The sequence below is a fragment of the Myotis nattereri genome (genome assembly GCF_964212035.1).
Source record: "Myotis nattereri genome assembly, chromosome: 2".
Classification (NCBI taxonomy): domain Eukaryota; kingdom Metazoa; phylum Chordata; class Mammalia; order Chiroptera; family Vespertilionidae; genus Myotis; species Myotis nattereri.
Genome location: NC_138076.1, coordinates 139,581,438 through 139,608,588, shown reverse-complemented (window position 1 = coordinate 139,608,588; position 27,151 = coordinate 139,581,438). Strand labels below are relative to the sequence as shown.

The window sequence follows — 27,151 nt, the reverse complement described above, 5'->3', positions numbered from 1 at the left end:
TATTCTTAGGTCAATTTTTTTTCTATGAAGTCTGACTTAGATACAATACACTTCATAGCAGTTAATAATTGGCATGGGGGGTACTGTATCTACATTTTTAAGACTTCAGGATTTTGTTTCTCTACTTTATTAAATTTAATAGTAGCACTATTGATGTACATGGTATTTAGGATACATATAAAAGGCTCAAATTTTCTTTTGAAAGGAAATATTTTAATAGCAGGACTCTAATGAAAATAATATTTACTTATTTAGTTTATATTGTTTATTTCCAAAATTAGCCATTATTGTTATTGTTTTGTGCAGACAATGTTTAAACATTATCTTTGCAACTGTGGTTTTTCATCTCTAGGAATTTTTTTTTCTCGAGAGTACATTATTTAAAATTTCATTTATTGAGGTTGTGTTGATGGTATTTTTTGTTCTTGATTGTCTGAAAATCTTACTAATTTTTCTGGCTGTAAAATTCCAGTTGTTTTTCAATTAATTTCAATTGTCAGTCTAATTGTCATTCCTATATAGATGATATGTCTTTTTCTGGTGCTTTTAAGACCATCTCTCTTGTTTGTATACTGTACTTTCACAATGAAGTGCCTAAATATGATTTTTTTTAAAATTCTGCTTGAGATTTATTGAAATTCCTTGATCTGAAGTTTGATATCTTTCAGTTATTTTGAAAAGTCTTAGCCATGTCCTGTGGCATGGCTCAGTGGTTGAGTATCGACCTACGAACCAGTAGGTCATGGTTTGATTCCTGGTCAGAGCACATGTCCAGTATGGGTGGGGTGTGCAAGAGGCAACCAATCAGTGATTCTTTCTCATCATTGATGTTTCTATCTCCCTTCCTTTCTGAAATATATATATACTAGAGGCCCGGTGCACGAAATTCGTGCACTGGGTGGGGGGGGGCGGGGGGAGGAGAGTGTCCCTCAGCCCAGCTTGCCCCCTCTCACATACTGGGAGCCCTCAGGTGTTGACCCCCATCACCCTCCGATCGCCTGATCGGCCCCTTGCCCAGGCCTGACGCCTCCGCCAGAGGTGTCAGGCTTGGACAGGGGACCCCCATCTCCCCCCGATCAATGGCTCTGGCCCCCGCCCAGGCCTGAGGCCTCTGGCCCAGGAATCATGCCTGGGCAGGGGACCCCCATCTCCCTCTGATCGCTTGCTCCACCCCCCGCCCAAGCCTGACGCCTCTGACCCAGGCCTCAGGCCTGGGCAAGGGGACCATCATATCCCCCCAATCCCCGGCTCCGCCCCCCACCCAGGCCTGATGCCTCGGCCAGAGGAGTTGACTCTCATCACCCTCCGATCACCAATCACCGGATCGGCCCCTTGACCAGGCCTGAGGCCTCCGGCAGAGATGTCAGGCCTGGGCAGGGGACCCCCAGCTCCCCGTGGTTGCAGGCTCCGCCCCTGCCCAGGCCTAACGCCTCTGGCCTAGGCGTCCGGCCCAGGCAGCGGGGACCTGCAGTGGCAGCGGGGGGCGCCGCGATCATGGGCTTCGCTTTAGGCCCAGGCAAGGGACCCCTAGCTCCTGGGACTGCCAGCTTCGACCGTGCCCAGCTCCCATCGCTGGCTCCACCCCTACTTCCTGCTATCACTGGCCAGGGCGGAAAAGGCGCCTGATTCTCCGATCATGGCTGGGGGGCAGCTCTTAGCTCCCCCCTGGGTTTCCGATCACTGTCAGTGGCAGGGGGCTTCTTCCTGCTTTCCCTTTCACCTCCCTGCATTGTGCCTACATATGCAAATTAGCCGCCATCTTGTTGGCAGTTAACTGCCAATCTTAGTTGGCAGTTAATTTGCATATAGCCCTGATTAGCCAATGAAAAAGGTATCGCCGTATGCCAATTACCATTTTTCTCTTTTATTAGTGTAGATATATATATATATATATATGTATATGTTTATGTTTATATTTATATTTATATTTATATTTATATTGTATATATATTATAAGATATATAACATATGTAATATATAATATATATATTATATATATAATAAAAGTCTCAACCATTATCTTTTTAAGTAACTCTTCTCATTCTAATATCTTAGATCTTCTTAGTATACCCTTTATATCTAACTGACATTTTATATCTTATATTTTCTTTCTCTAAGCTACATTTTGATAATTTCTCCAATACTATCAAATTTCTCACTAAATTTCTATCTTTTACATATCAAGAGAATTTTAAATGCAGTGAGTTTGTTTTTCTGTTCTAGAAAGCCTGTCTGGTTCTTCATCAACCCTGCTTGCTTATTTATATTATTTATTATTATTATTTGAAGAATTATCTGTTCATATTTTAAAAAAATGTTTTATTCCTTGAAATATACTAAACATCCATATTTTTATTCTATAGAAAGTTCAATAGCTGAAGTCGTGTGTTTGTGTGAGTGTGTGTATTTGAGTGTATGTGTATTATTTTTTCCTTTTTCTTTGCTAGCATTTAACTGTCAGTGCCTAATTTGCTTAGGGGTTTAGTGATTTTATTAGTGAACTCATATTCCCTGAAACTTATGTGTGGCAAATTTATGTGGCCCGAGTTGAGTTTCTTCAGAAATTTATGTTTACTTTTGTTATTTGCTTTTGAATGATAGCAACTCAGAATTACAGATTTGTTTTAATTTAAATTCTGAAGTAGAGGTTTTTTTAGGCTGTATATGCAGCAGGATTTGGGCCATGTAAGTTTGTAGGAACAGACTTGCAGTTCCACAACTGCATACTTTTTCTTTCTTTCCCACCTCTTTATCAAGAAGAGTGGCAAGAGAAAAAAGTTTCTTTTCTGTCCTCTTTTGTACAGTGGATTTACTCTCCACTCTCCAGTCCCTGAGAGTGAATAGACCTCATTGCACTAATCCAAGAGTGACCGCTTGTGGTGAATTTTATGGCATTCTGTAGAAGAATTCAAGGTGCCCCCTAGAGTTGTCCCATATAATGGTTCTTGTTGAAATTGCATTCTTATGGGTTCTAGCTCTTTATGCAGGATGTCCCTTACCCTTCTTCCGGTCCACGCCTTTCTCTGGCGCAGCTATTCATACAGAAGCTCGAAGTCACTGGGATTAACCAATATCCTCCAAGGCAAAGCTGGCTTTGGTACTAGCTTCCTTCTGAGGATACTGATTTTATTGTGTGTGTTTGTTTGTTTGTTTTGTTTTGTTTTGTTTTGTTTTGTTTTATTTTACTTACTAGAGGCCTGGTGCACAAAATTCGTGCAGGGGGAGGGGGCGGGGGGGGGGGTCCCTCAGTCCAGCCTGCACCCTCTCCAATCTGGGACCCATCATGGGATGTCTAACTGCCCGGGGGATTGGGCCTGAACTGGCAGTTGGATATCCCTTTCACAATCAAGGACTGCTGGCTCCCAACCACTTGCCTGCCTGCCTGCCTGATTGCCCCTAACCACTCCCCTGCCAACCTGATCAACGCCTAACTGCTCCCCTGCTGGCCCAATTGCCCCTAACTGCCCTCCCCTGCCAGCCTGGTCACCCCTAACTGCCCTCCCCTGCCAGCCTGGTCACCCCTAACTACCCTCCCTTGCCAGCCTGGTTGCCCCTAACTGCCCTCTCCTGCAGGCCTGATTGCCCCCCACTGTCCTCCCTTTCATGCCTGGTCCCTCCCAACTGCCCTCCCCTGCTGGCCATCTTGTGGTGGCCATCTTGTGTGCACATGGGGCAGCCATCTTTGACCACATGGGGGCGGCCATTGTGTGTGTTGGAGTGATGGTCAATTTGCATATTACTCTTTTATTAGATAGGATTTTTGTTTTTTGGTCACCACTGTTTTCTTTCTTTCCTGTCACCTTGGCAAGTAATTAAAAGAAAAATGTGTTTTTATTTTATTCAGTGTTTTAATTATTTTAAGTAAGATAGTCATTCAATTTAGAATATCTATTTTGCCAGAATTTGAATCACACATACTTAGTTATTTGAACATATGTAAAGAACCATTTATGACCACTGCATTTAATAGAGTGAAAACATTAGTAGACACAAAAAGAACTAGTGCTTTAAGACTGTTTTGTTGCCAGGCCATAATATACACCATTATGTCTAGATAAAAAAATTACTTGCCTTGTAATAGATCTTGTTTTAAACTAAACTAATTATTAACTATATATATTTAATAAAAAACAATCATTTTAAAAGTGTTTTTCAATCTTTCTTTCATCTTGTGTTCTGCAGTGCAAGGTAGCTTAATACAGTTACAAGCATTTTCATAAAAATATCATCCTATAAGCATCCTATATAATAAAAGGCTAATATGCAAATTGTCCCCACGGGGTGGGAGCTCGACCAACCAGGAATTAGACGTGCGCTGACTACCAGGGGATGGCGCAGAGCATGGTGGGCATGGGCGATGCTGTGCTGGCAGCAGGCAGCAGTGGAGATGCTGCCAGCCCTGGTGGGCCCCCGACGAGAGAGGGACCACGAAGGGATGGTGGAGCAGGTAGCAGGCAGCACTAGGCCAAGGCAGGTGTGAAGGGAGGCCCTGGCCAGTAGATGGCAGCTGCTAGGGACCCTATCTGTGCATGAATTTCAAGCACTGGGCCTCCAGTTATTATATAAAATAATAGTATGAATTTTCTTTTGAGATGAAATTTTTCTTTTTAGTGTATAATTTACCTACACCTTACTTCATTTAGAATATTTATTACAATCACATTGTAGTGCTCATGAATGAGAAGTTCAGCAGAATAGATTTTTAGGATGGAATTATTTTATACATTTATTTTCTTTTTCTTTTCTTTTAGTACCTGGTAGTGCACCAGAAAATATTGCTTACAAGAATATTTCCTCTGGAGAGATTGAAATATCATTCCATCCCCCACGTAATTCTAATGGAATCATACTAAAATATACAATTTATCTCAGGAGAAGTAATGGAAATGAGGAAAGAACTATAGATACAACCTCTTTGATCCAGAACATTAAAGGTAAAAAAAATACATATATATATATATATATATATATATATATATATATATGCATACATATATATACATATATATGCATACATATACACACACACACACATATATATATATAGTTAAATATTTATATATATATATATATATATATATATATATATATATATATATAAATATATAGTTAAATATTTACCTTTATATTGACAGGGTGGCCACAAAATATTAGCTTGTTCTATTATAAATATTAAGTGTGAGTGGGGGCAGTTTTATACAGGCTATGGCACTCTGGGTTTTTGGTTAGATAAGCCAGGCATTTATTTCAGGTCACATGAAAGAGTATTCTAGGTCAGTCCTTGTCTACATTAGCCTGTATCATTTTGTCTTCATAACAGGAGTTACTATTTCAAAGATCTACATTTCCACTTAGCTTTTACTTTTGGATGATTGTTAAAAGACATTTCATAGTTTGCTTCATGCATATTATTAAAGGATATTTAGTAAGTCTCAACTTGTAAATTCTGTTTCTATTTAGGACTGAAGAAATATACCCAATATATAATTGAAGTGTCTGCTAGTACACTCAAAGGTGAAGGAGTTCGGAGTGCACCAATTAGTGTGCTGACAGAAGAAGATGGTAAGTATGGTAGTGGATAGTGATGTATTTAGAATCCATCACATTTCAGAAAAAAACCTATGAAGATAAAGATATAATGAAAAAACAGCAACAACAACAACAGTGTCCTTGGGTATCAGTTGTGTGCCATTCCAGCATTACACAGATTTCATTGTCATGGTGAAAAAAATAGGATAGTCAGATTTATGTTCAATAAAATCAGGTGTAAGATACTTTTTTAATTACTCTGGTGTCATCCATGCCCTGTAAAAAAAAAAAATCACTAATTCTTTTTCATTGGAATTTTTAAGGTTAAAATTTTGGTTTGAATAGTTTGAACATCAACTAATGTATTAGTTATAACTGTTCATAAGTTCATTAGTTCAACTTTTATGTTCATAAGAATAGACATTTACATAAGTTTTATAGTAGATTCTGTTATGTGAACCTGTAACAGTTGCTTATTGCATTAGAATTGGTTTGTTAATGAGCTCAGGCTGTTTTCCAGGTTCACTACATAATTTGCAAGATGTTATTCCTGATTGTTTATAGCCTTCCTATTGAATATTTAAATATGCCTTTTCTTAACCTAAGTAAAATCAGCTTTACTACCAAGACCACTTTATACCAGTATTTCACCAAGTTAGAAGCATATATCATGCTAAGAAAATTAACTTTGAGGAATATACTTGGGTTTCGATTTGCATTTGTTTTTATATATTGTGTGTTTTGGGACTGTTAATTTTTACTATAAAAGGATGCTCTATTCTAACGGAGCGGCGGAGCGGCGCTGTACGTATCATAAGCATTTGTAGGGTGTTTGTTTTTCCTTTTCTCTTTCAAGTTTCCCAATCTTCAAGCTAGTTTGTATCCTGTGTATGTTCAGATTCATTCACCAGGACAAACTGCATTGTACTCTTATAAAAGGAAGACTTTTCTCTGCATTGCTCTTATTTTATGCAATATGATAAAGTCTTTGGAGGCCTCTTCTCCCATTTCAGGTCCCCATGGTTTCCCCTCCACCAAATTACTTCACTAGAGCATGGTGGTAGGGTGCTCTGGGTTGCCCCAGTTTCTAAGTCTTCTTAGAGGTTAGTCCTCCCTCGTTATTGCCTCTACTTGCTATGCTTATTTCTCCATCAACCTTTATCTGCCCAAAATTGTATTTTTAAAATTAAAATTTTTTTCAATTACAATTTACACTCAATTTTACTTTGTATTAGTTTCAAGTGTGCATATAGTGGTTAGACAATCATATACTTTACAAAGGGTTCCCCTCAATAGTATTTCCAGTGCCCACCTGGCACCATGCATAGTTATTACAATATTATTGACTATATTTCATATGCTGTATTTTACATCCTCATGCCTATTTTTTTTCCTTTTTTTTTTAAATTAAATCTTTATTGTTCAGATTAAATTGTTCATTTGTTCCTCTTTTTTCCCCCCCATAACTCCCCTCCTCCCAGTTCCCGCCCCACCCTCCGCCCTCACTCCCCACCCACTGTCCTCATCCATAGGTGCACGATTTTTGTCCAGTCTCTTCCCGCATCTCCCACACCCCTTTCCCCCCGAAGAATAGTCAGTCCATTCCTTTTTATGTCCCTGATTCTATTATAATCACGAGTTCATTCTGTTCATCGGATTATTTATTCACTTGATTCTTAGATTCACTTGTTGATAGATGCATATTTGTTGTTCATAATTTGTATCTTTACCTTTTTCTTCCTCTTCCTCTTCTTAAAGGATACGTTTCAGCATTTCATATAATCCTGGTTTGGTGGTGATGAACTCCTTTAGCTTTTCCTTATCTGTGAAGCTCTTTATCTGACCTTCAATTCTGAATGATAGCTTTGCTGGATAAAGTAATCTTGGTTGTAGGTTCTTGGCATTCATCACTTTGAATATTTCTTGCCACTCCCTTCTGGCCTGCAAAGTTTCTGTTGAGAAATCAGCTGACAGTCGTATGGGTATTCCCTTGTAGGTAACTGAGTTTCTTTCTCTTGCTGCTTTTAAGATTCTCTCTTTATCTTTTGCTCTTGGCATTTTAATTATGATGTGTCTTGGTGTGGTCCTCTTTGGATTCCTTTTGTTTGGGGTTCTCTGTGCTTCCTGGACCTGTAAGTGCATTTCTTTCACCAGGTGGGGGAAGTTTTCTGTCATTATTTCTTCAAATAGGTTTTCAATATCTTGCTCTCTCTCATCTTCTGGCACCCCTATAATTCTGATGTTGGTACTCTTGAAGCTGTCCCAGAGGCTCCTTACACTATCCTCGCATTTTTGGATTCTTTTTTCATTTTGCTTTTCCGGTTGGGTGTTTTTTGCTTCCTCGCATTTCAAATCATTGACTTGATTCTTGCGCTCCTCTGGTCTGCTGTCGGGAGTCTGTATAATATTCGTTATTTCAGTCCGTGTATGCTTAATTTCTAGTTGGTTCCCCAATATAACATCGAGGGTCTCATTAGTTTTCTTGTAGATCTCATTAAGTTTATCGGCGGCTTCTAAACAGTTCTTGAGAGACCTTAAAAGTGTGGTTCTGAACTCTATATCTTCCATTGACAATTTTGTCCTGTTTCTTTGTCTCCGCATTTTGTTATGCTTCCTTGGTGTACCCCCTAGTGGTCTTTGTGTGCAGTCTTATAGTTAAACCTTGATTGTTGTAGCTAATACCAGGGAGGGTTTGACCTCCAGACCAAGTGGCTATGAGAATCAGCTGTGTCTGTAGTGAGAGAACTTCTGTCCTCTAGGGAGGTGCTAATCTAGCCTTTGCCTGAGGCTATCCGGCAAATGCCTCTGTGCAGGGCTTGGGCAGGGCGGGTCGCACAGGATCAACAGGGTGGGCCCGAGAGAGCAGTTATGGCAGCTCTCAGTCCTGTCCCCAGGGGCTCTGCCTCTCTGAGTCCCAGCACCCGCTGCACACCTCGGAGAGAAAGCTGCACTCGCTCTGACCGAAGCCAGACAGTCTCGCTTCTCCCGTTTGAGTCTGGGTCCCTAAAGACTTGCCTGTATCTGGAGCTCAGAGTCTGCGACTCCCTCCCGATTGAAAACGCCAACCTCGCCCTCCGCCGCCAGCCCGCTCCCCGCACTCCGCACCTCAGAATTTGACTTCAGCACTGCGCCTCCTCTGAGTGTCCGTATGCGTTTCTCTTTCCTCCTAGTTGTAGGACTTCCACTCAGCCAGTGTTCCTGTGGTTCTGGGTGATGTCCCTTCCGTCTTTTAGTTTCACTTTTGAAGTAGTTGTTCAAAGCAGCAAACTCCGGCGTTAACCTATGCCACCATCTTGGTTCCCCTCATGCCTATTTTTTGACTCCCAATCTGTACTTTTTAATGCCTTCACCTTTTTCATCCAGTCCTCCACCACCTTCTCTCTGGCAAACAGTCTATTTTATATATCTATGAGTCTGTTTTTGTTTGTTAATTTATATTCTTTTGTTCCACATAAAAGTGAAATCATGTGTATTTGCCTTTCTGTGATTGACTTATTTCACTTAGGATAATCTATGCTGCTTCAAATTGTTAGATTGCATTCTTTTTTATGGCTGAGTAATATTTTACTCATCTATTGATTGTCACTTGAGTTGCTCCCATGGCGTGGCTATTGTAAATAAGGCTGTAATGAACATAGGGGTACATACATTCTTTTTTTTTTTGTATTTATCATTTTTTTTTTATTGCTTAAAGTATTACAAAGGGTATTACATATGTGTCCATTTTATCCCCCCGCCCTAGACAGTCCCCCAGCCTCCCCTATCCCCCAGTGTCTTATGTCCATTGGTTATGCTTATACGCATGCATACAAGTCCTTTAGTTGATCTCTTACCCCCCTACCTCCTGCCACCCAACCCTCCCCGGCCTTCCCGCTGCAGTTTGACAATCTGTTTGAGGCAGCTCTGCCTCTGTATCTATTATTGTTCAAAAGTTTATAATGGTCTCTATTATCCATGAATGAGTGAGATCATGTGGTATTTTTTCTTCATTGACTGGCTTATTTCACTTAGCATAATGCTCTCCAGTTCCATCCATGCCGTTGCAAATGGTAAGAGTTCCTTCCTTTTTAGAGCAGCATAGTATTCCATCGTGTAGATGTACCACAGTTTTCTAATCCATTCATCTACTGATGGACACTTAGGCTGTTTCCAGATCTTAGCTATGGTGAATTGTGCTGCTATGAACATAGGGGTGCATATATCTTTTCTGATTGGTGTTTCTGGTTTCTTGGGATATATTCCTAGAAGTGGGATCACAGGGTCAAATGGGAGTTCCATTTTCAGTTTTTTAACATACATTCTTTTGAATTAGTGTTTTTAGTTTTTTTGGATATAACCCCAGAAGTGGAATCACTGGGTCACAAGGCAGTTCCATTTTAAATTTTTTTGAGAAACCTCTATACTCTTTTTCATAGTGGCTGTGCCAGTCTGCATTCCCACCAATAGTGCACAAGGGTTCTATTTTATTCACAAACTTGCCAACACTTGTTGTTTGTTGATTTATTGATAATAGCCATTCTGACACAACAAACCCAAATCTGTGGGACACAATTATATGCCACCTCAAGAAATAAGAAAAGTATCAAATGAACAATCATTCCTTACATCTAAAGGAACTAGAAAAAGAAGAAAACATGAAACCCAAAGTGAATAGAAGAAGGAACAATAAATATCAGAGTGGAAATAAATGAAATAGAATCTAAAAAAAATACAGGTGATCAATGAAACCAAGAGCTGGTTTTTTGAAAAGATAAACAAGATTTATAAACCTTTAACCAGACCCATCAAGAAAAAAAAAAACAGAGGACACAAATAAATAAAATCAGAAATGAAAGAGGAGAAGTAACAAGTGACACCACAGGAATAAAAAGGATTATAAGAAAATATTATGAACAACTACATGCCAATAAATTGGACAATCTTGAAGAAATGGATAATTCGTAGAAACATACAAACTTCCAAAACTGAATGAAGAAGTAACAGAAAAATCTGAACAGACTGATTACAACTACTGAAAATGAAGCAGCAATTAAAAGACTTCCAACAAACAGAAGTCCTGGACTGGATGGCTTCACAGGTGAATTTTACTAAGTTTCAAAGAAGAACTAACAGCTGTCCTTCTCAAACTGTTTCAAAAAATTCAAGAGGAAAGGAAGACTCCCAAGCTTATCTTATAAGGCCAGCATTACTCTAATTCTAAAACCAGATAAAGACATTACAAAGAAAAAATTATAGGCCAATGTCCATGATAAACATAGATGCAACAATCCTTAACAAAATATTAGCAAAACAAATCCAGCAATGCGGTAAACCCTTGATTTTGCATACCTCAATTTAATAGACTTTGGATTTAATGGACAGAATAGTCTGTCCATATGTCATATGTGAAAATTAGCACCCTGTTCATTTTAAAAAGCTTTTAACCAAGATTTTCTCATAATTAAATTAACTGGGGTTTTTTTGGTTATTAATTCTCTGTTATTTTTAAGAAATTTTAGCGAATAGGCCATATGTTGGAAAAAAACCACACTGTAGTAATTTAGTCAACATAAATAAATATTATATATCTACAACTATATTCTACATATTTAAATCAAAGAGTTACTGCTCATAATGTTCCGCAAACGATTAGCTCATGATTACATATAGTAATGGGTTCTGTTGTCTTGTGGTGTGAATTTCTGCACCAGTCTAAACAAGTGCTGGCAGATGTTCTGATGTGAGGTAAGTCACACCCTAGCCATGTGCATTTGTGTACTCAAAGTGGTGAATGCACCCATTTACTAGACCTATTCAGTAAAAATTTTAAATGACTGTAATACATGTAGAAAACTTTTCTGTGAAATTAAACTTCTCATACATACTTAATTTTAATTCACAAATGTGCCTACTTAAGTAAAACAGGCAAACTAACTAGTCAATTTTTTAATATACACATTTGGAAAACATATTTTATTATATAATGGACTTTCAGCTTTAATGAACACCACCTTGCCTGAATTAGCCCGTTATATTGAGGTAAAAAGATCATACACCATGACCAAATGGGATTTATTCCTGGGATGCAAGGTTGGTGCAATATCTGCAAACCAATTAACGTGATACATCGCATAAACAAAATGAAGGATAAAAACCATATGATCATATAAATCAGCGGTTCTCAACCTGTGGGTAAGGACCCTTTCACAGGGGTCGCCTAAGACCATCAGAAAACACATATATATTTACATATTGTTTTTGTGATTGATCACTATGCTTTGATTATGTTCAATTTGTAACAATGAATTTAGGGTCACTACAACATGAGGAACTGTATTAAAGGGTCGCGGCATTAGGAAGGTTGAGAACCACTGAATAGATGCAGAAAAACATTTGACCAAATCCAGCACCCATTTATGATAAAAAACTTTCAGCAAAGTGAGAATAGAGGGATCATATCTCAACATAATAAAGACCATATATGTCCAACCCACAACTAGCATCATACTCAATGGGGAAAACTTAAGATCAGGAACAAGACAGGGATATCCCACTTTCACCTCTTATTCAACATAGTACTGGAAGTCCTAGCTACAGCAATCAGGCAAGGAACAGAAATAAAAGGCATCCAACTTGGAAAGGAAGAATTAAAATTGTTATTTATTTGCCCAGTTCTTTATCTCTATTCTAATTAAATTGTTCTAAGAATTTGAGACCTTATATGAAAGAGCCTAGGATAGTAGTGAACATATATTTCAAACAGTCAGAGTTTGTTACCTCTCAAGTCAATAGTTTCAATGCATTGACTATGCATCTGAATACCTGGCTTGCTAAAAATACCGTCAAGGTAAACATCCATCCAAATCCTTGGCCTAGTCATTGATACAATTCCTAAGGGTAAAGAAGACCCCCCTTATCAAAATACTGCAAGGAAATTGGGAAGGGATAAAGTCCTGAGAAAGTTTGATTTTTTGGATATTAGGAGTTCCTTGCCCTCATGGAGCTTCCGTTCAGTAGAAGAGATACAAATTTAATAAATGTATATACAAATAATACTTATAATTCTAATTATTGATATAAGTGTTCCCAAAATTATTCACCAGGACAAAAGAGGGACTCTAGCTATTCTGAGGCATCTGGGAAAGTGCAGCTGAGAAAGTTATGTCTAAGCTTTGACTTGAAGGAAGATGACTAAAGAAGGAGGGTGAGAGATAGGAAAGATCATGACGGGCACAGAGTGTAGGAGCCTTATGAAGACCCTTCACATGTATTCTCATATTCTCCGTCAGGATGAACTGGGTAGAATGCAAAAGATATTGCATTTCTTTTTCTAATTTTCATTCAAATGCCAAAATGATTATAGCAGTGTGCTATGATAGATGTGCAGTATTTTTGTTTAGATAAGCATATTAATTACATTTATTAAGCAATACAGCTTTACATAAAAATATATTTTCCAAGGATATAGTAAGATTAAGTATAAAACACCAAGAATTAACTCATGTTCCACATAAATATATTAAAGAATAGTATAGAATAGTAAAGAATAATAAAAAGTGTTAAGTTTTGCAAAGATATTAGGGAAAATAGAATAGGCTTTTGTTTTGACAAATGAGAGCTCTCAGAAGTAATGCATGTCTTGGGAAACAGGCATCTCCAAATGATATGTGAATTCTTGTGATAATCAGTGTTTGATAGCATTTTTATTGTCCTGCCAGTAATGAAAATACAAATACAGCTGTCATCATTATTTCTTAGAGCTCATCTCATAAACCTTTTCTCTGCTCAATAAACCTTTTTTTAAACGTTGTTGTTACCAAAATAATGAGAGAACACTCAGAGACACATGTATCTACACAACTATAACTGAGATTATTCAGAAAATAAAATAAAAATAATTCGGGTAGTATTTTATCCAAATTATTGGAAAGAGTGATGTGCACATGTACAGATTAATAAATTAACATTGTTTGAAGATCTCAAAAAATTTCCAGAATTTCTATTCACTTCCTACTTGTTCATTTTCCATGTAAAACTGTAACAATGATTAGTTTTAGTGATTTATACCCTTTTATATGTAAAAGTTGCATATTAATAGTCCAAAGCATTACTATACTGTAATACAACAACTGAGAAATGCCATTCTAAATGTTTTATCTAAATAAAAATATACACTTGGCTAACTGGTTTACAGCAATTTTTTTAGTGCTTATTCAATTAGAATGGCTAAAGTGTTTGATTTCTCACACTGTTATAGCAGAATGAGATGTAGACCCTAAGCTTCATTTTACTGTTTATGTGCTGCATTGGTGTTTCCTTTGTAAACTATTCAATTTCAAAGACTATGTGAACAGATCTTGATATTATTTTACATTTCATTAACACAACTGAAATTGAGGTTTGTAGTTTTTATTTGTGAGGTCAGTCATTTTAACTGCTCTCTCAATATTATGCTTATCACTTTCACTTTTTAAATGTGGATTTTCCCCCCATCTATTTTTATTTTCTACGGAGCCTATTTTTTTACTGTATATTATACTTATACACCACATAGTTTCTTTTTATTAGTGAATGATAATTTACCAAGATGTACTTGAGCAGTAGGTGAATCACTGTGAAATACTCCTTGCTCTTTTTTCTCATGAAATGTTTTTTTCCATTGAATCACAGAAACAGATGTTCTAACACCACCATGCAAAATCTTCTTTTATCATCTCATTTTGAAAGTAAACATCAGTCTCTCCTGCCCATGGAGAAAAACACTGTACTTGATTCATTTACCAGAAAGTTTATAATAAAAATTTTGTACACCTTCATTTTAACCTTTTTAATATACATTTAATAAAATGCATCATCTTTTACTCTGACTTTTCAGCTCCTGATTCTCCCCCCCATGACTTCTCTGTGAAACAGTTGTCTGGTGTCAGGGTGAAGTTGTCATGGAAACCACCCCTGGAGCCAAATGGAATTATCCTCTATTACACAGTTTATGTCTGGTAAGAATTTTTTTTTTCTTTTTTGGAAATAGTTCTGAGAACAAGTATTAATCTGTAATATAATAGGAATGTAGTTTATTTTTTTATTTCAAAATGTGATACATTAGGAACCTGATTATTAATAGGCTAGTTATTATGCTTTTATTAAGAAACAAGTTTTTCCCATATTATGTGGGAGCATAGTCAAGTTTTGTTGTAACTAAAACAAAAACAATTATGCATTATGCATAACTATAAGAGCATTTCTGCTCTTTAAAGTTATTGATCTGTTAACTTAAGTGAAGAGTATATAATTTTAAACTCTACCAGAGTTTTACTCAACTATTTTCTATATTACTGTTTTTCTAAGTTTTCTTGAATATAATAACTTTAACTAAAATTTAACTAAGAAATATGTCTATAGAAATCTGTTACTAAAGGTCAGTTTTCTATTGAAATATAAGCATTGAATTTATTGTTTTCTAATCACTTTTACCTGATTGCCTATTTATGCATTAATTATGAAAAAATTAAAATCTTATAGTGTGTCTCATGTCAATTAACAACATGGCTATCCTACTTCATGAAAACTCAATAGATAAAAACCCTAATTTTCATCAATGTTAAAGCTCTTAAAAGGATTCATCAGTTATGTAATATATATCCTAGTGCATTTTAGATATCTGAACTCAGAATATACATTTTATACAATATTTTATGGAGCATAGGCATTTCTTACTTTTAGATTCCTGACTTGGAAGATCCAGCATTGCGAGGCTACAATACTTCAAAGAAATTTACTTTTTTTCTCCTATATTAAAATTTTTCTTTTCCTAATCTCTCTTTAAACTCTTTACATACTGCTATGTAGGACTACATCTTCTGTGTTCTTCATTGACTTATTCCTAGTCATTTTTCCCAGTCATGGTGAAATTGGGAGTGACATGAATGGCGTTAGTGGGAAGAGAAGCAGTGGGAAGAAGTTAACTGTTTTCCCCTGGTCACCATAGTCATTCATTTATTCATTCATTTTTTATCCCTTCAATTAGCAATACTGAGTCCCCTACTCTCAAGGGAGTTTATATCTAAAGTGATAACTGGATTATATACCCACAAACAAACAAATGAGGCAAAGTCAGGGGAAAGAGGGCTTCTGTACTATTGCTTGGGTGCTTGGGAAAATCCTCTTTAAAGAGGCATTCAGTTGTGATCTGAGGAGGGCAGGCTCTGCGGGGAAACACAACTTACCATTTTTAAGACAAGAAAGGAAGGAGGTCAGTGTTTCTGGGGTAACAGAGACAGAGGAGAGTAATACTCGGGGGGCAAACAGGTCAGTAGCCAAGCCACAGTAAAGATTCAGTGTTCATTTACCAACGATGGGAGTTGCTGGAGAATTTCAGGCACTGTGGATACTTTACAGAGAATGAATTGTAGGGAGCCAAAGGTGTAGCAGGAACCTGGTAGGGGTGCTGTTTTAGTAGTTTTTGCAATAGATGATATTGGCCATGGAAAAGACAAATGGGCCCCTTCGAGCTACAGTTCTGAAGAGCTGACAGGACTTGGTGATGGATTTGTTACAGGGATAAAAAAAGATGAATCAATGATAATGTCCAGATTTTTTTAATCAAGTGTGATACTCCAAGATTTTGACATAATTTTACTGAGTTAAGAAAAACAAACTGAAAGGGAAATAAGTTAATGAAATTGAGAGTCTAGATTTTTCTGGCTAGGGTTCCTGGTCCCTTCTCTATGCAGTGACCATGCTTGTCTCACTAAAACATCAGGGTGCTTTTAGCATCATGTGTGCAGCACACACACAGACACACAAGGTTAAATAGCATTCTGTGAGGTATTGTCTACCTGGTTCTTTTCTCTCTGGTTATGAACTGTTACAGTCCATCAGATCCACTTATTCTAGGAATTCAGCTATAATTCTAAGTTATTTTATAAAATTCTGAATTTTATAAAATGATAGTAGGATGCATTGCAATGGCATTTATTTATATTATACTACCTTTCCAGAATATAGCACGTCTATATAATTTTGTACGGTTTATATGAATTCAGATGTTATATAAAACGACCTCGATTCTGTGACTGGTTCTTTGTGCTTTTTGTAATGTTGGTGTGGGCAGTGAGGACACGGATTCAGGGTAACTCATTCTTTTCTCAACCCCTCTGGGCTTGGTTCAGTTTCTTTTGGGTAAATAATTTAAAGTTCACCTCCCCAACAGTGCTTTTTCTCTCCTCTTTCTATGAGTATTTCTTTTCTGTTTCACTTCCTAAGATGGATTCTAGGTACAGGGGAAGTCCAATGAAAGTGGAGTGAGGGAATTTCAAGTCTGTGATACTGTGATTCATCTGAGCTGGCTTCTGGGGAATCATTCAGGTACTGACCTGCCCTGGTAGCTTCTAGTTTCAATGTTTTTACTTTCGGTTTTGTCTTTGATCCAACCCCAGGCTTATTCTAGTGCCCTGGGTCTCAGCATGTCTGTCTCAACCCTCAGAGGCACTTTTTTCTCTGCCTGAATCTGCAGTGTGCAGGATGCGAAGGTGAATTCCACACCCTTTCCCAGCTCTTCAATGTCCACTAGAGGAGCCCTTAGGTCTTGCTGGCCATGGTACTATATAGAAGACAAAGATTATCTGAGAGTCCTTTACAATGGGATTTCTTTCACAAACCTATTTGGATGTTTTCATCATTCTACCATCACCCTAAGATCCCAGGATACCCTAGTTATACTGCTTTGCCTTTTTTTCCCCCTCTCACTCTTTTAATAGTACAAAGCTTTTAAAAATTCTTGATTGATAAAAACTTTATTTTTTTATATACTCCTTCCTCTCTACATCATCATTACTTACCAACCTCTATGGTCTCAAATCATATGTATAAAGAGAATGTAGAAAACATTTTTCCCCTCTACAAAACTTGGTTTCATTTTATTTTATTTATTTATTTTTTAAAATTTTGTTTTATTGCTTAAAATATTACAAAGAGTAGTACATATGTCTCCTTTTTTTCCCTGCTTGACCTTCCCCCAGCATCCCCTATGCCCCAGTGTCTTGTGTCCATTGGTTATGCTTATATGCATGCATACAAGTCCTTCGGTTGATCTCTTACCACTCCCCCAGCCTTCCTGCTGTAGTTTGACAGTCTGTTTGATGCTGCTCTGCCTCTGTATCTATTTTTGTTCATCAGTTTATAATGGTCTTTGTTATCCATAAATGAGTGAGATCCCGTGGTATTTTTCTTTCATTGACTGGCTTATGTCACTTAGCATAATGCTCTCCAGTTCCATTCATCTGTTGATGGGCACTTAGGCTGTTTCCAAATCTTAGCTATGGTAAATTGTGCTGCTATGAACATAGGGATGCATATATCCTTTCTGATTGGTGTTTCTGATTTCTTGGGATATATTCCTAGAAGTGGGATCCCTGGGTCAAATGGGAGTTCCATTTGTAGTTTTTTGAGGAAACTCCATACTGTCTTCCACAGTGGCTGCACCAGTCTGCATTCCCACCAGCAGTGCAGGAGAGTTCCTTTTTCTCTACATCCTCTCCAGCACTTGTCCTTTGTTGATTTGTTGATGATAGCCATTCTGACAACTGTGAGATGGTACCTCATTGTGGTTTTGATTTGCATCTCTCAGATGATTAGTGACTTTGAGCATGTTTTCATATTTCTCTTGGCTTTCTCAATGTCCTCTTTTGAAAAGTGTCTGTTTAGGTCCATTGCCCATTTTTTGATTGGATTGTTTATCTTCCTTTTGTTAAGTTGTATGAGTTCCCTATAAATGTTGGAGATTAAAGCCTTATCGGTGATAACATTGGCAAATATATTCTCCCATGCAGTGGGCTTTCTTGTTTTGTTGATGGTTTCTTTTGCTGTGCAGAAGCTTTTTATTTTGATGTAGTCCCATTTGTTTATTTTCTCTTTAGTTTCCAATGCCCTAGGAGCTGTATCGGTGAAGAAATTTCTTTGGCATATGTCTGAGATTTCACTGTCTGTGGATTCCTCTAGTATTTTTATGTTTTCCCGTCTTACATTTAAGTCCTTTATCTATTTTGAGTTTATTTTTGTGTATGGTGTAAGTTGGTGGTCTAGTTTCATTTTTTTTTTGCATGTATCTGTCCAATTTTCCCAACACCATTTATTGAAGAGACTGTCTTGTCTCCATTGTATGTTCTTGCCTCCTTTGTCAAATATTAATTGAGCATATTGGTTCAGGTCGATTTCTGGGTTCTACACACACACACACACACACACACAGGGAGAGAGACAGCTTGAGAGGGAGGGAGTAGGAAATGGGGAAGGGAAGGAGGGAGGGAGGGAGAGAGAAAGAGAGAGAGAGAGAGAGAGAGAGAGAGAGAGAGAGAGAGAGAGAGAGAGAGAGAGGAGAGATAGAGAGAGAGAGATCCTTTGTGTTTCAAGATTTACTTCTTTGTTCATTGCTGTATTCAGAACAGAAAGCCACCTGGCTTATATTTGAGATCATATTTTGAATGGGTGAATTAACTAAGAGCATATTTTAAGAGTTAAAAATTGATATTGACTTTTTCTCTTTGACTTTCTGCCATAAGAGTAGTGATGCTCTTCCAGACAAAGGATGCCTCGGGTTGAATAGGGTAAGATCACATAAAGAAAGAGCAAAAGTGGAAAAAACATGTCAGTATGTTCACGAATATTATCTGTAACAGACTGAGATATATATTAATAATAATTAAGTATAAAGAGGCATTTTTAAATTTTCAGTATCTTCTCACTAAGATACTTATTGGAAGCTTTAGAAACTTTAGCTTATGTAGTTTAAGGTATAGTCATAATTCTTGGTTCTTTCACAATCACTAATGCCTTTTGAGGATTTTTGTCATATGTTTTATTGGGAAGAATAGGAGGCAGGTATCATAACATAGTGCACATGGGTCTTTAGTCAGAGAGACATGGGTTTGAATCCTGACTCAGACACTTACTTATCTGTATAGTTCTCTTAAAATACCGTATAATTGTGGCTATTATTATTAGCAGGGTTTCTATTTCTCTAATAATTCTACTTCCACTGTTGTTCTAATAATTACTTTAAGACACAGCAACAACAACATCTTTGGTTATTTACTCTTTTCAGTATGTCCACAAAATGCAGGTTTCTTATTTATTATATTGGATGACTTCTCTCTTTGTCATGAGCATTTCTTTACAAAAAATTCATGAAGAATAATGCACAATCATTTTATATCCACTACTGTGTGAGTCACATATGGCTTGTGGATGGTATTCTCAGAAATCGGTTTTCATCCATTGCATTCTAAATTAACTTTTCCTTCGAAAGTTCACTTTGTGTAATAACTTCTATCATCTAGCAATATGGTTAAGTAGTATTTTCCTCAGTTATACTGATAAATTATACTTTTATGTTTTTAAATGATACATAACCCTTGTATTTTTAGAGCAACTACTATTAAACAAATAAATTTCTATTAGAGTTCAGTAAGCTTATTCTTCGAATGCACTATGAATTAAGTAAACTGATGTAAAGCTTATTTATTTACTTTATGTTTGAATTCAACTTGGATTTATTTAGCCATTTACTTCTACTGTATATTGTCAGTAAAATTTAATAGTAGTTTTCTCCTTTGTTTATAAAACTTCTGAATGAATGCTCTATGAGGTTTAGCCAAAAGACTGTGAAATAAAAGTGTTGCTGAAAATTCTAGCTTATGTAGAGATCTTGGCATTGAAATGTTTCTCACTTTTCTTAGCAGTAATTATGAAAAGCAATTCTGAATCAGTCTGACAGATGTTTATTATACTCTGTGGGGAGATATAAAATATATAGAAGGCTAAAATGATTGTAGACTAATTAGAGATAAAATATACTATGTAAAATAATTTAAAGATACTTGCTAAGCAATATGTTAGGCAGTCAAACAATTCTAAGCAACATTTTTTTTAAATCAGATGTCACTAGCCTAATAATTTGCCCTGTAACTTGAAAGCATACCTTAGAAAATGGCTTTTCATAAGCTAAAAAGTATGTTTAGTCCTATTTCTGCCAGTTTTCTAAAAGATGTTCACCCTTTTAAAAATATCTAATGGTTTGAGTATATGATATAGATTAATAGTCAGGATGAGAAGAGGGCCATTTCAAATTTCATGAATTTACTCCCATTTGAGAATGAAGGTGGTAAAGACAGAGTCATAAGTCAGGAGAACATCTCAGTGGAAACAGAATATGAAGGCTCCGAGGCAGCATGAATGAACTGTATAAATAAGTTAATAAACAGCATTATAGACGTGGGTTATTGGGGCCAAAATGGGATTATGAATGATACACCGATAGAGGGAGTGGTTGAGTAAAATGGTACTCTTGATCTTTTAACTTGAGGTTTCTAGTGAGATGGTAAAAGCTCTGTCTTTGCTTTTTTTTGCTAGTCATTTTGTTCAAGGGTGCACAAGTTTTACTGTTTCATTCTTTCGCATGTATTTATAGACCCTCGTAAATCACTTATTCTTAGCGGAAAGATGCATATACCTGGATGCTTATTGCAGTGTTCATCATGGCCACAACAAGATCTAAATTACCAACCACAGTAGGTCAATTAATAAAAAATGAGGAATATTCATTGAATGGGCTACTATAGAGCAGTTAAAATGGATAAACGAACTATAGGTATCAAACTTGATAAATATCAAGACATAATTGTAAACAAAAAAAGGCAAGTTGCAAAGTAGGTGAGCAAAACACATTTACATAAACATAAATAATGTAAAATCATGCTATACCTTTTTTGTAATTTTTTAATTAAATTTTTTTAAATTCTTGCTAGTCATTTTTAATGAGTGTCAAGGTGCACAAACAGGCTATGTGTTGACCACCCAGGCTTTGCTGGACCCATAAACTGTTAATAATTCTGACTAGAAATCCAGGAGCGTTTAAAAATGAGTAGATATCTGGTAAAACTTCAGGTTTCTTTGCTTCTTAAAAAAATCAGAATACTTCTGCCATATTCACCGTGATAAAATCACCTGAAGTTGAATGGAGGCTGTCTTTAGATGGAGCATTTACCCTGTGATTTACCACAGTTCCCTCCAGAACTTGTTTTAAGGCCAGTATTTTTAGTTGTTTATTTTGTCTGTCTGGATCTTAAATGTTTAAACCCTAAATCTAAGGGATTTCTTCATTTTTGTGTGTGTGAAATGCACAAAGCTAGGGATATTGTGATTCCCTTGCATAACTGATTTGGGGAACAAAATGTCTTGGAGAGCTAAAGAAAAGAGCTCAAGAGGGATAGTAGTTACCATTTTGGGACAGATGTTATTAGTAAAGATTCTTTCAGTTTCTAGTGACTGGACCCAACCTAAAATGACTTAAGCAAAAATGGGAACTTGTTGACAATGTAGCTGAAAAGCCCAGGGGTATACTAACCAGATGTAAGAGCTCAAATAATTTTGTTAGACAATTAACAGCAAGAGACTTGACAAGGGCAACAGCAAGGTAGTTGTGTCTTGAGTGTAATGGCAGGAAATGGGAAAGGATACAGCTGAAGAGTTGGGTGGGCCAGAAACTACATAACTACAGAAAGAGAGAGAGGGAGGGAGGGAGGGAGAGAGGGAGGGAGGGAGGGAGAGAGAGAGAGAGAGAGAGAGAGAGAGAGAGAGAGAGAGAGAGAGAGAAAGGAGGAGGAGGAGGAGGAGGAGGAGGAGGAGGAGGAGGAGGAGGAGGAGGGATAGAGAGACAGGAAATTAATCTTAGTATTGCATGGGATATTTAATGTAACCATATACCCAAATTTCACACCTCTGGAGAAAACATCCCAAGAACGTTCCGTTACTCTCAGAATAAAATCCAAATTTCTTATTTAGCCAGAGGGAATCTTTCTACTCTCAGGGAATGAAAATGTTTCTCCTTCAACTCAAGCACAATTCCTCCTTCTGTTTTTTGGACCCTAATTCCTTGTCTTCTCCAAGGCTCTGGTTTATAAGTGCATTCTTAGCTTCAAACTCATTCTCTTCAGTGGATTTTTCCTCTAAATCTTATAAATATGTCTTTTTCTGCTAAAGGCAAACAAGCAAAACAAAATTAAGCCAAATCAACCAGCTAACCAAATGATGACAATAAGAGCAGTAGCAACAATTGAATACCCTATGTTGACTCAGACTTTCTCTGAGACCCTAGAAAAGCTTTAGGATTATAGAATGTGCAACTAATTATGCCTTGCTAGTTTGGGTCTGTTTAACAGCCAGCTACTAAAGTACTGAAGTGTAACATAGAAGAGTAATTTCCTTGTAGTGGGAACATATGAGGGATATAATGATTTGATAAAAAGTCAAGTAATTGGATATTGAAATTCTTTGTTTTGGGGTAGTGGAATTTAGTGAATAAAAGGATCTATCTAGAATCCTATATAATAAAAGGCTAATATGAAAATATTCCCCTTGACCAGGAGTTCAACCTGGAGTTTGACCAGGGGGCGGGGTCAAGTGGCCAACACTGCCCCCCCTCCCCATGGTCCTCTCCCCCTCTGCCGGCCCAGCCTGATCAGCCCTGATCGGGGCGGGCCGGCCAGACCCCACCCATGCACAAATTTGTACAACAGGCCTCTAGTATTTAGATAAGAGCAGATTAAAGTTTTGAAAATGAATTCATAGAAATGAATTTAAATGAATGTATTATCAGATTAGATTGTCCACAGGAAACAAAATATAAAATGATATAGTTCAGAAAGAAGACCTTGACCTTTCATAGGGGCTCCAACCTATCTAGAAAATCATTCAGGTTCACACTTAGGGAAATGGGAAAAAATCTTTAAGTCTTCCCAGGGGGGTTTTGTATTCATGATTACTTTACAAGGCATTGCTGCCTGGCATGGTCTTGATGTGATAAAAATTAAGCAAAGAAATTGCTAAAGCAAAGAAATACTTTTATGCTTTAGAATTTCCTTTATGCCCTGAAAATTATATTTTACTAAAGACCCAGTGCACGAATTTGTGCATGGGTGGGGTCCCTTGGCCTAGCTGGTGATTAGGGATGATTGAGGGCTGTCTCGCCCACTCCCGATAGATTGGGGTGATCAGGGGGAGAGGGGACGGGAGGCTGGCCAGGGCAGGATTGCAGGAGGCTCCAGGGCATGTCCGGCCCTCTCACACAGTCCCGATCGGCTGGACCCCAGCAACAAGCTAACCTACCGGTCAGAGCATCTGCCCCCTGGTGGTCCGTGCACATCATAGCGACTGGTCAAGGGGTCAGACCAGGGTTGGGCAAACTTTTTGACTCGAGGGCCACAATGGGTTCTTAAACTGGACCGGAGGGCTGGAACAAAAGCATGGATGGAGTGTTTGTGTGAACTAATACATGTTAACACTGCTGCTGGTGAAGGAGCGGAGGGGAGAGCAAGAGAACCCTCCGTTCTTTTGGCTCCATGGGCCGGATAGAACAGCCGAACGGGCCGGATCCGGCCCGCGGGCCGTAGTTTGCCCACGGCTGGGTCAGACACTTAGCATATTGTGCTTTTATTATACAGGATATTTTTCTGAATAATTTCAGAGTCATTTGAATAGTTTTGATTTCTCAAATTTCAAACAGCTTTAAAAATGTTGTAATAAATTCCTAGAACTAAATCATTAAAATTATTTCACTGAAGATTCCCCTCAAGTTTTTTCTCAGTTTAAAAATGTATACTAATCAGGAGCTTTGGCTGATGTTGAAAGTTATGTATTTTAGAGGTTAAGTGTTGTGTGACATTTATATTCCTTCTATTTCTACGCTGGTTGTGACTGTGGATTTGTGAGTTAGACCTGCTTTGTCAGGTAGGCTTCCCTTCTTGCTCTTCCCACCTCACTCAACCTTCTATTCTACTCTCCATTCTTACAAACTAGCTCTGTAGTAAAGAACATCTTTACTGCATCTTTAGGGCTATTGTTTTATTTTCCTTTTCTACTCATTAGTCACAACTCATTTTTTGCTCATTCTTTTTTCTTTTTCTTTGCTTTTAGGCACTGCTGTGTGTAGGATTTATTATTCTCATCTCTAAGGAGGTCACATGGTTACTAATGAATAGTTTTATACTTATTTACTGTTTTTTCTTTCTGTATCTTGTATTTATGTCCAACAGAGCTCCTGACATAAAGTGGATACTCAGTAAATTCTGTTGAATTTTGCTGAATATTGATTGCATGCATGTCACCTCTAAATTCAGAGAGGGTGAAGGAAGTATATATCTTTGTTTTTTTGGAGCACTGTCTAAAAGAACAATAATTTCTAACTCCAAAATATATTGTTTTCTATTCAAAAGACTCAAATAAAATAAAGAAAAGAAAATGCATGAACAAGTTATTAAAAAATGACCAATAAAATTATAAGAAGACATTTTACCTCACTTACCATCAGAGATCTGCAAATTACATAGATTTATTTTTTGTCAAACTTGCAGAAATTAAGAAGATTAATACCCAGACTAGTAGTGAGAGTTTGCCAAAATGTCTATTTTCACATATTAGTGTTGGATTAGGTACATTGTAGTGTTCTGCCGACAGGAATGTAGACTTGGGTGAAGTTTCTATGCAGAGGCCTATTTGTGTGAGACTAATAGCCACAGCCTTGAGTTTGAGGAGACCCTCTCCTGTAGTGTCAGTGAGGTCTAAGAAAGCTCTCCTGCTTTTGAAAAAGGACGTCTGATCAAACTGTTTCCAACTGCTGAGTATCTGGCCTATCCTACCTGTCTCCAATAGCATTCTCTGAGTCCATATATTTCTCACTATAGTAAGTTTTCAGTGTTTTCCAGATAACCATACTTATATACGGAGTGAATTGATGCTTTTGTAATGGTAACACCATGGCTGAAATGTCTCTTTGTGGATTCCCTTAATTCACCTAAAACCCTTTTAATTGTTCAAGAATTCAAATATTTAAATGGTAAAGAAAGGACATTTTATCTTCATAGAGAGCAACCATTGAAGTCTTAGATACCTTGTGTTTCTAAAGAAGGAAAAATGAGATTATAAGAGATACATATTTATTTTGTGATATTGGCCATATTTCATAAGATATTTAATAATTAATTTTATTGCTCTTAAAATCTAAATTTATTTTAGAAATTCAGTTTTCACACCTCTATATACAGGTTCATCCTTTAATTTAGATTATAATCTATACCCAATTCAAAACTATGGAGCCTGAACTAATATAATAGAAATAAAATAATTGTAGGACACTTTTACTTAGCAATATTTTGTTCTTTGACTTTTTTCCCTTCTCCTGGGTTTTACTACTTACTAGAAGAGTATTTATTTTTTTTTCTGGATTGACATTTTAAATACTTTTAAAATTTTAATTGAATGAGAGATATGAACTCTATTTTTTCCTATATGTTATATGTACATTATTTTCAGTCTTGTTCTAATTAAATAAGTACATATTTGCTATTTTAGATACTACTATTCAGATATTTACTATTTATTCGAATTTGAATGAAGTAGATATTACTTTTGTATAATACAGTGGGGCCTTGACTTACGAGTGTCCCGACTAACAAGTTTTTTGAGATACCAGCTGTTTCTTGGCCAATTTTCTGCATTGAGTTGATAGAGTAATTTGAGATAACGAGCTCCTTAAAGAGCTCGGTCTCGGAACAAATTAAACTCATAAGTCAAGGCCCCACTGTATATCAAAAATGAGTTTGTTGATAAATATATATTACAAATAAGATTTTGTCAACACTTAAAGGACAAATATTTGAACAACTAAAACATTGTTATGAAAAAAATGCTGTGATTACTTTGAACATATAGTATTCCTAGAGATTCATTAAAATTAATCCAAACAAACTCTAATGTGAACACATTAAACATTGAATATATTTGAAAACAAAATAAATTCATTTATTGAATTCTGAAGTTCTCTCTTTCTAGTATTTCAGGATAAGTGGCATCATTATCTTATTAGTCTGGATTAATAAACTTCTGTGCACATGTTCATTTTTAATCTAATCTGCTCAATATATATATATATATATATATATATATATATATATATATATATAACATTTAATTTAAAAGTCAGTTCTACAGATAATCTCTTTTTTTCTCTCTCAGGGATAGGTCATCATTAAGAACTATTAATGTAACTGAAATATCATTAGAGTTTTCAGATTTGGACTATAATGTTGAATATAACGCATATGTAACAGCTAGCACCAGATTTGGTGATGGGAAAAAAAGAAGCAATATTATTAACTTTCGAACACCTGAGGGAGGTGAGTTCTTATCCTTGTAGACCACGTAAAAGAATATCCTACCTAGACAACATAAGTGTTAACTATAAATATGTATTATTAAGCCTAATATTCATCATTGGTTGGATGCAAAATTGCTTTTTGGTCACTTTCTAGCTGTGTGATAATGGTAAAGTTAGCTGATCTCTCTGTGCCTCAATTTCCTATCTGTATTATGGAAACAATATAATACCTACTTCACAAGGTTCTGTGAGGATTAATGAACCTATATTTGTAAATGCACTCAGAACAGAACTGGACACTTAGTAAACATTTTATGTGTTTGTTAAATGAGACAAAATAAAATGCACAAAGTCAGCTCTCTACCATTATCCTCTATTATTTGATTTAAAAATTCGAAGTTAGAATTTCATATTATGTATTCCATATTGGAAACTTGT

The 27,151-nt window shown here is 36.7% G+C and overlaps 1 protein-coding gene across 2 annotated transcripts in view; it reads left to right on the top strand.

The window, feature by feature from the left end:
• PTPRQ (protein tyrosine phosphatase receptor type Q) overlaps window positions 1-27,151 on the top strand; it is a gene marked incomplete at both ends in the record, with an annotated part of 267,149 nt that overhangs the window by 100,940 nt on the left and 139,058 nt on the right. For both annotated transcript variants that reach the window (XM_081083373.1, XM_081083372.1), the window contains 4 exons: window positions 4,752-4,934; window positions 5,461-5,562; window positions 14,384-14,504; window positions 26,572-26,732. In XM_081083373.1, the coding sequence (XP_080939499.1) occupies window positions 4,752-4,934; window positions 5,461-5,562; window positions 14,384-14,504; window positions 26,572-26,732 (567 nt within the window). The remainder of the gene's footprint in view (window positions 1-4,751; window positions 4,935-5,460; window positions 5,563-14,383; window positions 14,505-26,571; window positions 26,733-27,151) is intronic.